The sequence below is a fragment of the Cetorhinus maximus genome, chromosome 18 (genome assembly GCF_964194155.1).
Source record: "Cetorhinus maximus chromosome 18, sCetMax3.hap1.1, whole genome shotgun sequence".
Taxonomy (NCBI): domain Eukaryota; kingdom Metazoa; phylum Chordata; class Chondrichthyes; order Lamniformes; family Cetorhinidae; genus Cetorhinus; species Cetorhinus maximus.
In genome coordinates this window covers 45,336,144-45,348,437 of record NC_135896.1, presented here as the reverse complement: position 1 = coordinate 45,348,437, position 12,294 = coordinate 45,336,144, and the positions used below count along the sequence as shown (strand labels likewise).

General features: G+C 40.2%; 1 protein-coding gene across 17 annotated transcripts in view; it reads left to right on the top strand.

Moving 5' to 3' along the window:
• The window catches only part of nid2a (nidogen 2a (osteonidogen)), a 174,824-nt gene extending 163,629 nt beyond the window's left edge, over window positions 1-11,195 (top strand). For all 17 annotated transcript variants that reach the window (XM_078562579.1, XM_078562589.1, XM_078562578.1 and 14 more), the window contains 5 exons: window positions 1,034-1,205; window positions 1,721-1,878; window positions 2,081-2,204; window positions 5,780-5,892; window positions 10,089-11,195. In XM_078562579.1, coding sequence (XP_078418705.1) covers window positions 1,034-1,205; window positions 1,721-1,878; window positions 2,081-2,204; window positions 5,780-5,892; window positions 10,089-10,099 — 578 coding nt within the window. In that variant the 3' untranslated portion in view covers window positions 10,100-11,195. The remainder of the gene's footprint in view (window positions 1-1,033; window positions 1,206-1,720; window positions 1,879-2,080; window positions 2,205-5,779; window positions 5,893-10,088) is intronic.
• The last annotated feature ends 1,099 nt before the right edge of the window (window positions 11,196-12,294 follow it).

Genomic DNA, 12,294 nt, shown 5'->3' with positions numbered 1-12,294 from the left:
ATCCTTATTGTAAGTATGTGATGAATACAAATGAGGATAGGGTCAAATCTCAGTTGAGCAGCTTGCTGACACTCAGCCTAAACTCAGATGAGAAAAATGGACAACTGGATGAGGTACTAGAGGCTGCCTGAGGCTGTGGAATTTTATCCAACATGATTCACTACTTGAGGAGAGTGGGAGATGAAATAGCAGTTATGCTTTCTTTCACTTATCTCTCCAATTTTTCCTTAGCTTCACATATTGCAGGCTCATTGTTGTGCAACTCTAGATTACCTAACTATATACAGGAAACCCAGAGTGCTGGCACTTTTATATCTTGTGACACACTGCATTAAATAACTTTAAGTTCTGAGACCTTACCACTGGAAATAATCGACCCATAGGGCAGGATTTTATGCTTCCCAGGGGCAGGTTGGCAGGCAGGTGAGGGGGTGTAAAAATGGGCCTATTAATGGCCTGTTCCCACCCCTGCTGCAATTTCTTCTGTGGATATCAGAGGCCAGTGCCAAATGAGAAGCCCAGCAGCTTTCACTGCTCAGGCTGGTGTTGGACAAGGAGGTGAGTAGTACCTCCTTTACAATCCTCCAGGCTCATCAGAGCACCGCCCCCCCCCCCCAACTTCCACCCCCATCTTCCCTGGCCTGTCCACCCCAGCATCCCACCTCCCCCAAACACCACTCACCACCTCACCAGGGCCTACCTGGATCTGCCAAAACCACCCCCACCCACCCCTCCCCCTCCCCCTCCCCCTCCTCAGAGAGCTGCCAGCTTGGAGGTGGGATTTCCTCCCCAGATGAAGAGAGAATTAATTCCCTGCTGAGCATTAAGCAGCTGCCATGCAACCCACCAGAGAGGATTGGGTTCGCCGCCAACATTTACATTGGGGTTTGGGAGGGGGGGTTGGTGCAGAGACCTCAGCACAGTGTCAAACCCAACCCATAATTGCAATTATCCTGGCCAGTTACCCTAGTAAGTGATCAGATGGATACTAAATAATTTGTACCTACTCTTTGTGTTTCTGCTTCTATTTTAGACCTGATTAGTCCTGAAGGATTAACCATAGACTACCTCCATAGAAACATGTTTTGGACTGACAGTGGATTGGATAAAATAGAAGTTGCCAAAATGGATGGATCTGAACGGCAAGTTCTTGTTGATACTGATCTGGTAAATCCCAGAGGAATAGCAGTGGACTCTCGAAATGGGTAGGTTTCATATGAAGGTATCAAATTTTTACAACTTTAGAGTTTTCCAGAAGAAAATAATTTTAAAATATTTGGCGTATTATCTTTCTGGTTAGACATGCATACACAGCCCATGTAGACAACATGATTATAGCTTTTACAAGATATCAAGCAAAAGCAGGGTTTTTCCAAAATGTTAACATATGACAACCATCCAAATTACATGATGTGGCATCATGTTGCACAGATGTTGGTACCGCACTATATTGTGGATCTAAAATACTTCCTCTGTTTTTAGGATGGAGAAAATTTATATTGCAGTAAATTGAAATCTGTAGAATATCTCATTGACTAGCAGCAAAGTTCGAATAGAATTAAACAAAAAGCCTGGGGCCAGCAAATGTTTCCTTTTAAGATAGCCTCAATAAAGATCATGGTCTGTTTGTAAATGCTAAATGACAGGCTCGCACTGCCTTTAGATTAGATACACTGACTTGTTTGTATTAATTCTTGCGCTCCTCTTGCTTTCCCTTCAGCAACCTTTACTGGACAGACTGGAATCGTGAAGCTCCTAAAATTGAGACATCTCGTGTAGATGGAACAAACAGAAGGGTGTTGGTTAAAAACGACATTGGACTGCCCAATGGGCTGACTTTTGACCCATTTTCCTCACAACTGTGCTGGGCTGATGCAGGTATGTTCCACGGGCTAAGCAGGTTTAATTTTTGAAGGAAACATTTTAAAAGGATCAAGTTAGTTGGCATTAAAGTTTTAAAATATGACTGTAGGTCATGAAGAATAAAGAAAAGTTGAGGAATTCCACTTTTGAAATTTGCTGTTGAATACTAACTACCTTTCTCATTACACTTGCTTTCATTAATGATTGGGATCAAAAGGAACCAAAGACCTGGAGTGCATATTTTCAGATGGTACAGGAAGGCATGTGGTGCAGCGTGGTCTAAACTATCCCTTTAGTATTGTTGCCTACTCAAATCACTTCTATTACACAGACTGGAGAAGGTAGGAACAAAAAACATAATGGAACTGTTAATTTAACTATATCTTAAATTCTGCTTATACTCGATTGATGGACAGATGGGGGGAGATGGTGACGTAGTGTTAATGTCACTGGACTAGTAATCCAGAGACCCAGGCTAATGCTCTGGAGACATGGGTCTGGATTTTTCCTATGGCAGGTGGGCTGGGCGGGGGCAGGCGTGGAGCCGATTGCCGCTTGCGATCGGCTGCGTGCCGCCATTTTACACAGGCAGGCCAATTAAGGCCCGCCCAGCGTAATGCGCAGCCGGTAGTGCTGAACGCTACCAGGGGGGGAAGGAGGGAGAGTCGGGGTCTGTGCTCTTTCGCGCATGCGCATGAAAGGGTGCAGAAATCTCCCTGAGGCAGCTCCATGCCTCAGGGAGATTGAATGGATCATGCAAAAAGTTAAATAATGGATTTAAAAATTTATTCAAACGTGTCCCCTCATGTGACTGTGTCACATGAGTTGGGACATGTTTGTAATGGTGGGAAAATTTATTTAATTGTTTTATCAAAGCTTCAGGAAGTCTCATTCCGCCTGTGGTTGTGGTTTCCTGAAAAACGCCAAGGCCACTTGGGCTTTTCGCCTGCCCGTCAACCTTAAGGTTGAACGGGCAGCGTTGTTAAATACTTAATTAATTTCTTAATAGCCTTAATAGGTCCTTAACATTTCGACGGGTGCGCAGCCAACTTCGGCTATATCGTGATGATGCACGATGACGTCAGGACGCACGCCCAACGCCGTCGCACGTCATTTTACGCGTTGGCATGTTGGGCCCGCCCCCGCACACCGACCGGAAGATTCTGCCCATGGGTTCAAACCCCGCCATGGCAGCTGGTGGAATTTAAATTCAATTAATAAAATCTGGAATTGAAAGCTAGTCTCAGTAATGGTGACCATGAAACTATCATTGATTGTTGTAAAAACCCATGTGGTTCACTAATATCCTTTAGGGACAGAAATCTGCCATCCTTATCTGGTCTGGCCTACATGTAACTCCAGACCCACGGCAATGTGGTTGACTCTTAACTTCCCTCTGAAATGACTAACCAGTCACTCAGTTCCAAGGCAATTAGGGATGGGCAACAAATTCTGGCCGTGCCAGCAATACCCACATCCCATCAACCAATAAAGAAAACAAAAATTGAGGAACCAATCCCACTAATCGGTAGTCAACTATTAATTTCTCAGCAGTTTACTAAGTTTGGAAAAATAACCTTTACACAAAATGGGATTATAACTGAAATTTTCTGCCACAAGCCATTGTCAAAGCAAATGTCTGTCCATAGTTTATTTTAAAAGGGATTTAATTGATAACTTGCAATTAAGAATATGAAATGGTAAGAGTGAATATAATCTAATATTCCATTTGCCCTACTAAACAACTATGTGTTACACTCAGGTGAGGAGGGATCGAATGGGTCCCACTTTTCCCTCTCCTCACTTGACCGCAACAGGTTTTAAAAAATATATATTTGCCAATTCTGTGAGTGTTCAACTGTTTATATACTATGACCATAAGAGACACGATCAGACAGATTTTTTGAGTTTTCTTTTAAAAAAGATAGTTTTTATTGTACTTAACACAATCTAAGTAAAATCATAAAAATGCTCCAACTTTCACACACAGCCACACTCAAAGTTAACATACACACAAATAGATTACAGAGTGGGGAGGATAAGATTAAAGAATTTAGAGTCCAGTAAAATTAAAAAGGTATACAGCTCTTGAAGGTTGGTGACTTGGCTGAACTTCAAGGTGAACTCGGTGGTCCTGCAGCTTTTGATGTTGAGGCGTTTTAAAGCTGTAAGTGGATGATTTTATCTGTTCTTCTGGAGACAGCAGTGCTGGGTTAAATTGTTCTTAAAATCTCCCATCTGTGGCACCTGGATAATCAAATTCAGCAGACAGGGTTCAAAAATTGCAAGTTGGATGGAGAGAGAGAGAAAGAACCTATTCAGAGTTTTGTTCCTTCAGCGTCTCAGTTGCTTGGCCTGTTCTGCATAGAAAACAGGTGTGTAAACCTACACAGGATTGGCCTGTCACGTGACCTTCTCACTCCAGTTGCCCAGTGACTCAGATATGATCATGGCTAATGTATTCCAATTGTAACTTGATTATATTCTGGTTGGGAATTCCTCTTTCAGCCAGGGCTCTATTGTCAAGTGATTATGCCTAATGGTTTGTCTCCACCGGTTGGGTACCCAGGTGATTATCTGGATACTTTGCTAATAGGATAGGAGATGGCATTCCTGCCCTCTACCTCTCCTTCTTTAAAATCGTCCTTAAATGCAGGTCTTTGGACAAGTTTTTGTCCACCCCCATCTGACTATCTTTTTTGGCTCCACACCCATTTTATGATTATGCCCTTACGAGATGTTTTGGGTGTTTTTTTTGCATTAAAGATGGTATATAAATACAAGTTGTATTTGGAGAAAAATACAAAGACTTGATGCATAGAGTTAATTTTTAAAACAATTCATTCTCAGGATGTGAACATTACTACTAGAGCCCGCATTTATTTCCCATCCCTAATTTCCCCAAGAAGGTGATGGGCCTTCTTCTTGAACCACTGCAGGCCAGGTGGTGATGGTTCTCCTCTAATGTTGTTGAGTAGGATGTTCCAGGATTTTGATCCAGTGATGATGAGCCATAATATGGCCTAGTCAGGATGGTGTGTGACCAGGAGGTGATGTACCAATGCAGGGGTGTCAAACATCTGCTCACGATATAGTTCAATGCAGCCTTCAGTGTCATGTGTTTAACATTGTCATGTCCCAAAATGGGCCACAAATCTCCTAGGCACTCTTCACAGTCTGCTCCAGCTGCCCAGGAGAGCACTGCATCAGCATTCCCTGTACCAACACAGAATGGTGCAGGGAGACATGTGTAGGTGGCTCAGGAGTCACAAACTGTGAAATGGGGGCTCAGGGAAAAAGAGGAGGGCTAGGAAAATGCAGGCAAGGATCTGGGCTTGAGAAGGGGCTTGGGCGAGGAGAGGAATGGAGTAGGATGGGAAAGCCAGAAGCCACAGCAGCAATGCAGTAAGTGGGGGCAGCATTGAGAGGAGCTGCCAGTAAAAGGGCAAGTGAAACCTGGGGACCTTACTATGGGTAAACAGTGAAAGATTATTTCCACTGGTAGGCAAATGGGAACACAAGGAAGTGGACTGAGCACCCTGACTGGGCTCAGGGAGTATTACAAGCTTCAATATATAGAGGAGGTACTGGGGTGCAAAGTAACGGCCTGTATCTGAGATGTAAAAAATCTTTTTCTTACTATTTCTTTAGTGGCCTCCAGCAGTCTTTTTAAAGACCAAAATAAAACCAATATAAAACAGGAAATGTTATACACATTAAATACCAGAGCAACTTCAAGGCAGCAGCCTAATTGAGGGATTCACAAGAGCAAAGGTTAACGTGTTTACAACTTATTTAGACCTCTTGATTAGACTAGTGTCTGGAGACCACTCACTGGGGTTGCATATTTCTTCTTTCCAGTTTTTCCAAACTTGAATTCTGTGGTTTTAATTGTCTTCAATTTCTTACTTTTCAGAGATGGAATTATAGTTGTAACCAAAGATAGCAACCAGATTACTGATGAGTACCTACCTGATCAGCGATCACATCTGTATGGAATAACTGTGGCTTACCCTCGTTGTCCACATGGTAAGAGGATAAAAAATTGGAAGTTTCTTGCCAGGAAATGCAATTCCTTTCAATTTAAAATTCCTGGGCTTTGCAATATTACTCCGCCTTAAAGCATTGTGTTCTAAAAGAATTTTCTGTGGTTCCAAAAGGTCCAATATAAAGTTGCAACCACATTCTATTTCTAATGCTACTTCTTATTGAAAGCTTTCCTGGTGCAGATCATGTATCAACATATTATAGGCTTACTGCAGCCTCCCATTACTTTAGAATTTTAAAAACAAGAATAATTAAAACTTAGGGTTAAAAAAATGTATTACAGGGCTACTCTTATTGTTGCTGCCAAAAGTCAGCATTTGACTTAGAACTTTTGTTTCAAGACTGTAGTTTATGCAGAGTTTTCAAAGCGGAGTTTGCAAAGCTAGGTCTTGACAATCTAATCAGTTGATGGAACTTATGAATCAGAAGGCCGTGGGTTCAAACTGCATGGGACCCGAGCACATAACATAGGCTGACACTTCAGTGCAGTACAGAAGATATAAATACAAAAGGAGTTAGAACAAGCTTGTTCAAGTAGACTTGAAATATTTTGTAGAATTATTCAAAGGAGCAGGGAAGGAGTTCTGGTGCCCCAACCAATATTCCTCACCCAACTGCGTAACTGCAAGCTGAAAAAGTTTTGCATTTTGGGAATGTAATTTTTATGAGGTAATGCTAATACTTATACAAATCTGTTGTTTTGTGACTCAAATCACATTGCACCTTCTGAGATCCCATTTGCATCAATCACATTGGCAAATATTTTAAGAGTTGATGTAACAGAAGTGGTGATGAAAATCCTCCTTTAACTTAAAACATCAATGAAAGAAAAGTCCTACTTTTACATCCATCTGTACAATTAGATTAAAGGGTACTAGCTTTTAAGCAAATCCTTCCTACAGTTTTGGCTTAAGAACCATACCAATATACTATTAAAAATGGCTCTATGCTTGTTCAAAGAAATTTGATACAAGTATTCCTAAACTCTGGTAAAATCAGTCTGTTCACAACCTTAGTGTTGCATCTGACCCCTAGATGTGCTTCTAACCTCATATTGGTGCTGTCACTAAGACTGCCTATTTCCACCTCTATAGCCCCTGTTGCAGCCCATTTGTTGCTGAAACCATCATTCATGCTTTTGTTACCTCTAGACTTGGCTATTCCCATGCACTCCTGGCTGGCCTCCCAAATTCTATCGTCTGTAAACCTGAGGTTATCTAAAACTCTGTTGCCCATGCCTTAACTCACACCAAGTCCCATTTCCCAATCACCCCTGTACTCGCTGATCTGCAATGGCTTCTGGTCAAACATCTTGGTTTTAAAATTCTCGCCCTTGTTTTCAAATCCCTTTATGGAATTACCTCTCTCTCATGAAATGTGTTCAGGATAACTTCCTTGACCAGTATGTTCTCGCTCCAACTAAGAAGGAAGCATTCTTGGATTTATTGCTAGGGAACGAGATGGGCCAAGTGGAACAAGTGTCTGTGGGGGAACACTTGGGTAAGAGTGATCATCATATCATAAAGTTTAGATTAGTAATGGAGAACAGCAAGAAACAATCTAAAGTAGAACTTCTAAATTAAAAAAGGGCTAACTTCAATGAATTGAGGGGGGATCTAGCCAGGGGAAAATGGAATCAAAGATTGACAAGAAAAACTGTAATGGAACATTGGGTGATCTTTAAGGAAGTGATGTTTCAGGTACAGGCCAAGTATATTCCGACAAGGTAGAAAGGTAGGGCTCCTTACATGACTAGGGAGATAGAGAATATGATGAAACAAAAAGAGAGTTCATGATGCAGGAAAATATGACTGCCAAAGACATAATATGAGAATAGAATGGCATTTAACATAAGAGGAAACCCAAAAATCTTAGATCGACATGTAAATGGTAAGCGGGCAAGTTAAGAGGTGGAATGAGGCCTATTAGGGTCAGAGTGGATGATGTATGCTTAGAGGCACAGGGCAAGGCTAGAATACTTAAGCTTTATATTGGTTTTTATGAAGGAATGGGATGCTGACAAAATATCAGAAGAAGTGGAGGTGGTAGTGTTAATGGATGGGGTGAAAATTGACAAGTAGGATATACTGGAAAGGTTGATAATGCTTAGGGTAGATAAGTCACCTGGCTTGGATGGCTTGTATCTCAGGTCACTAAAAGAAGTGGGAGTGGAGATAGTGGAAGGACTCATCATAATCTTCAAATCTTCCCTTGATACAGGGGAGGTGGAAGAGGGTTGAAGAGTGGTAAATGTGACACGTTATTCAAGAAAGGGTGCAAGGACATTCTTACTAACTACAGGCAGGTCAGTTTAACATAAGATTTTAAAAACCATAATCAAGGGAAAAAAATCAACAGGTGCTTGGAGAGGTTTGAGTTAATTACAGAGAAAGCCAGCAGTAATTTGTAAAAGGCAGATCATGCTTGACTAATCTACTTGAGCTATTTGATGAAGTAATAGAGAAGCTCGATGAAGAGAAAGCAATGCATGTTGTCTATATGGCTTTTAAGAAAGCCTTTGACCAAGTACTACATGAAAGGCTGGTTAACAAAATTGAGACTCATGGAATAGGAGGGAGTGTCAGCTTGGATAAAAAAAAAATTGGCTTAAGGACAGAAAACAGCAAATTGTGGTAAATGGTTGTTTTTCAGACAGCAGGATGGCAGACAGTGGTGTTCCCCAAGGGGCAGTGCTGGAACCATTGTTTCTTTGATATCTATAAATGACTTGTGGAATATAGTTAAATGTCCAAATTTTCTGTATGATTCCAAACTTGGAGTTGTGGCATGGGCAGACAAGTATGCAGAGAAGTGTAAGATGATACATTTTGGCAGAAGGAATAGGGAGAGCCAATATAGACTAAATCACAGATCCACAAAATACACAGGAAGAAAGAGACCTTGGGGATTCATGTGCGTAGATCTTTGAAGGTGGCAGGATATGAGAGAGTAATTCGCAAAGCATATTGGATCTTGGGCTTTATAGAGGTAGTGCATACAGAAGCAGGGAAGTTATGCTGAAATTGGATAAAGCTCTGATAAGGCTACAACTAAAGTATTGCATCAGTTCTGGTCACACTTTAGGAAGGATGAGTGGGTGCACAGGAGATTTACCAGAATGGTTCCAGGGATGATGGATTTTAGCTACAAGGTTAGGATGGAGAAGCTGGGGTGGTTCTCCTTGGAGCGAAGGAGATTGAGGGAAGATTTGGTAGAGGTGTACAAGATTATGATAGGTTTAGAAAAGGTAGACAAAAGAAAAGCTGTTCCCATTAACTGATAGTACAAGGAGGAGGGGACTGTTTTAAGGTTTTAGGCAAGAGATACAGGGGGAATATGTGAGAAAGAATTTTTTTTGTGTGTAGCCAGTGGTAATGGCCTAGAACTCAAGGCTAGTGGAAGTGGATACCTTGAATGATTTCAAAAGGAACTGGGTGGGCACTTGAGCAAAGTAAGCTCTCAGGGATATGGGAAAAGAGTAGGAGAATGGACTAGCTGGTTTGATCTAGAGAACATGCAATGACTCTATGGGTCAAATTGCTTTCTTCTGTGCCATAATGACTCTGTGCCTCTCCATCTCACCTTATTCCTTTACAGCACTCCTTTGCTTTTGGTCATCTGACCCTGTCTCCTTATGTGATTGGTGTCTTTTTTGTTTTATAGCGCTCCTCTGCAATACTTTGGGACATTTTGTTAATTTAATGGCACTACATAAACAAGTGTTGTAAAACCTATTTTGATATACACCACTGCCTTTTTGTTTCTCTCATTTTTATCTTTAATGATGTGAAGTAATTGTTTCCTGGCTTAGTAACTCAGTCTCTCAGGTTTTCCCAATTTCACCCCACCCATCTTCATTTTCTTCTGCATTCACATTCTCAAGACAATGCCCCTCTTCAAAATAAGAGTTCTCAAATCAATATCTTGGAGCTCTCAGTTGGTAGAATTCTTAAGTCAAAAAATTATAGGGAAATAACTTAATTCTTGCCCGATTGTAGCAGGATATGAGCTTGTTAATTAACAATGTATTATTCTCAGCTTTAAGAAAAACAAAGTAGTCTCAAATGGCTTCAATTGCTAAAATTCGGTGAAATAGCTTTGTCCATTTAACCTTGCGTGCATGCATTCCTAATAGAAGTCCATCATTTACTGACCACCTTTTCCTTCCTTTCTGGCAGGAAGAAAATAATGACTCTGCTGGTAACGAAAACTATGTTTCAGCTAATACAAATGGAGGAAAAGGTCTCTATTTGGAGCAGAATGCTGCACAGATTGGTGTGTACTTCTCCCCCATTGTTAGTAGGGAACTAAACTGAAAATGTGTTACATAGCAACTACATTTTTTGTAAGAGCTTTCATACCTCATGACTTAAAAGAAAACACTACTGTGCTGCCTTTTGATTGGCATATTTGAGACAATGACTGACTGGTACGAATGCAAGCCTACCTGACCACTCATTCTGAAGTTTACGAACACAAGCTTAAACAGTAGCTCTATGCTGGATATATAACAGAAGTGTGCAATGCAGTGGAGCACAAGCAAAACTACAAACACTTCAGAGATGTGGTAATTTTTTCTAAAGGTTGTCAAAAAGATTTCAATTTCCTTTCCCACCATCCAGAATTTACCACAGACTGTAGTATTCTTCAGTCAGCTTCAAATAACTGCAATCATGGTTTTTAGAAGTTCTACATCTTGAATCTGCACCTAAAACTTTGCAAGATTTAGTATTCAGCCAGATGTTTATAATTGTTACCTTTGTCAAGATACATACAATAGATGAATCAGATATATGAATGTGACATAGTTTGATAAAGCATATAATTAGTTCCTGTTTCAAGTGGAGATTTCTCTTTAATTGAAACTGCTTTAACCACAAAGCAATATTAAAAATTGAGCCAAAGTTTGGTACATCAGGGGATTTAATCTGGAACAAACCACAGTAATACCGGTTTTATTTTGTGAAATGCCTGTGTATCATATTAGTGAAGTAGCAATTGCTGAGTGTCATTTATGACTAGCCTGACATATTCTGGATGTATGAGATGAATACTACAGACAAAACCCAAAATGTCAGGTGGTCATCCTTGACCCTTACAGGCGATGAATAATGCTTATAGTAGATCATATTATACTTGGGCTATTTATTTTCAAAAGCATTAAAAATTGTCAAACTATTTTAAAAGCTATGATTCAAATTTAAGAAATCACTTTATCATGAATATTTTAAAAGAATATCTAAGAATTAGGCATGTTTTTCCCTTGAAGTTGGCTTCAGTTTTCAAAGAGTTGAAAAGAACTGGACTGAATCTGCAGCGCGTTCCTGATCTTTATGGCTGACTCCGACACAGATGCATTTACACATTGACACACTATGGAACCATTATTTTTTCCTAAATACAGGTTGTAGTTTTTAATTGGCCTATTTAACAAATGAAGCAACAGCAAAGTTAACTTTTTTGGCAATTAATTGATTCAGTGCTGATGATGTCACAAATTTTAGTGGTTTTGCAATATGTAGATCTATTCTGTATTCCTGTCATTAGAAAGTATTGATTTACATAAAAGGTACCCAGCAACTCTAGAGATGAGTAGGGTATCATGTTGTTATAACTGACCATAAAGGCTGTAACCCTTCCCTGCAGTCCTTAATCCTCACAGTCCACAAACTGGACTTGGACAAGCAGCATTTTCAACCTTTACTTCTCAAAAGGACCTGGGCAGCAAAAACAGACAAAAGATAGAGGGGCAGGAAGAAAAGCATCTGGATAATCAACTTGTTTTTCCTCATCAAGGTACAGAAGGCTCATAACTGAGTTAGGAAATTATCAAAATACTTTGCAACAGGCATTCAACCTTTGTTACAGATTGAGAAGTGTAGGGGTAGAAAATAATACACGAATTTAATACTTAATGTTAATTTTAAAATATGAATTATTAATCACTCACAAATCCTGCTAAAAACATCCTAGTAGAAAAAAAGCTTGAAAGAAAAAGTTGAAGTTTAATTATTCGTATCTAAAGGGAAAGCACAGAGTTCAGTTTAATCCAGGCATTCTTCAGACTTTATAATGTGGAACTGATTCTCATTAAATGCAATTCAGAATTTTAGATTCTACATTTTATCACAAAGATATTCTATTGAGTAATCACATATTAAAAAACCTGGATTATGTAGTCATTGGCAAGAATAGTGCTCACCATTCATTATGCTTAAACTGCCAAGAGTTTTAGTGGGCTTTTGAGCAGCAACTTAGGGTTGTAGACAGTGAAATCAGTACCACACTCTCCCCAGGGGATCTAAGTGAGAGTGGGACAAGCAACAGCCTGCCTCTTCAACTGCATTGAGGAATCCTCTCTGAGGTGTGCAATACCTAAACCAG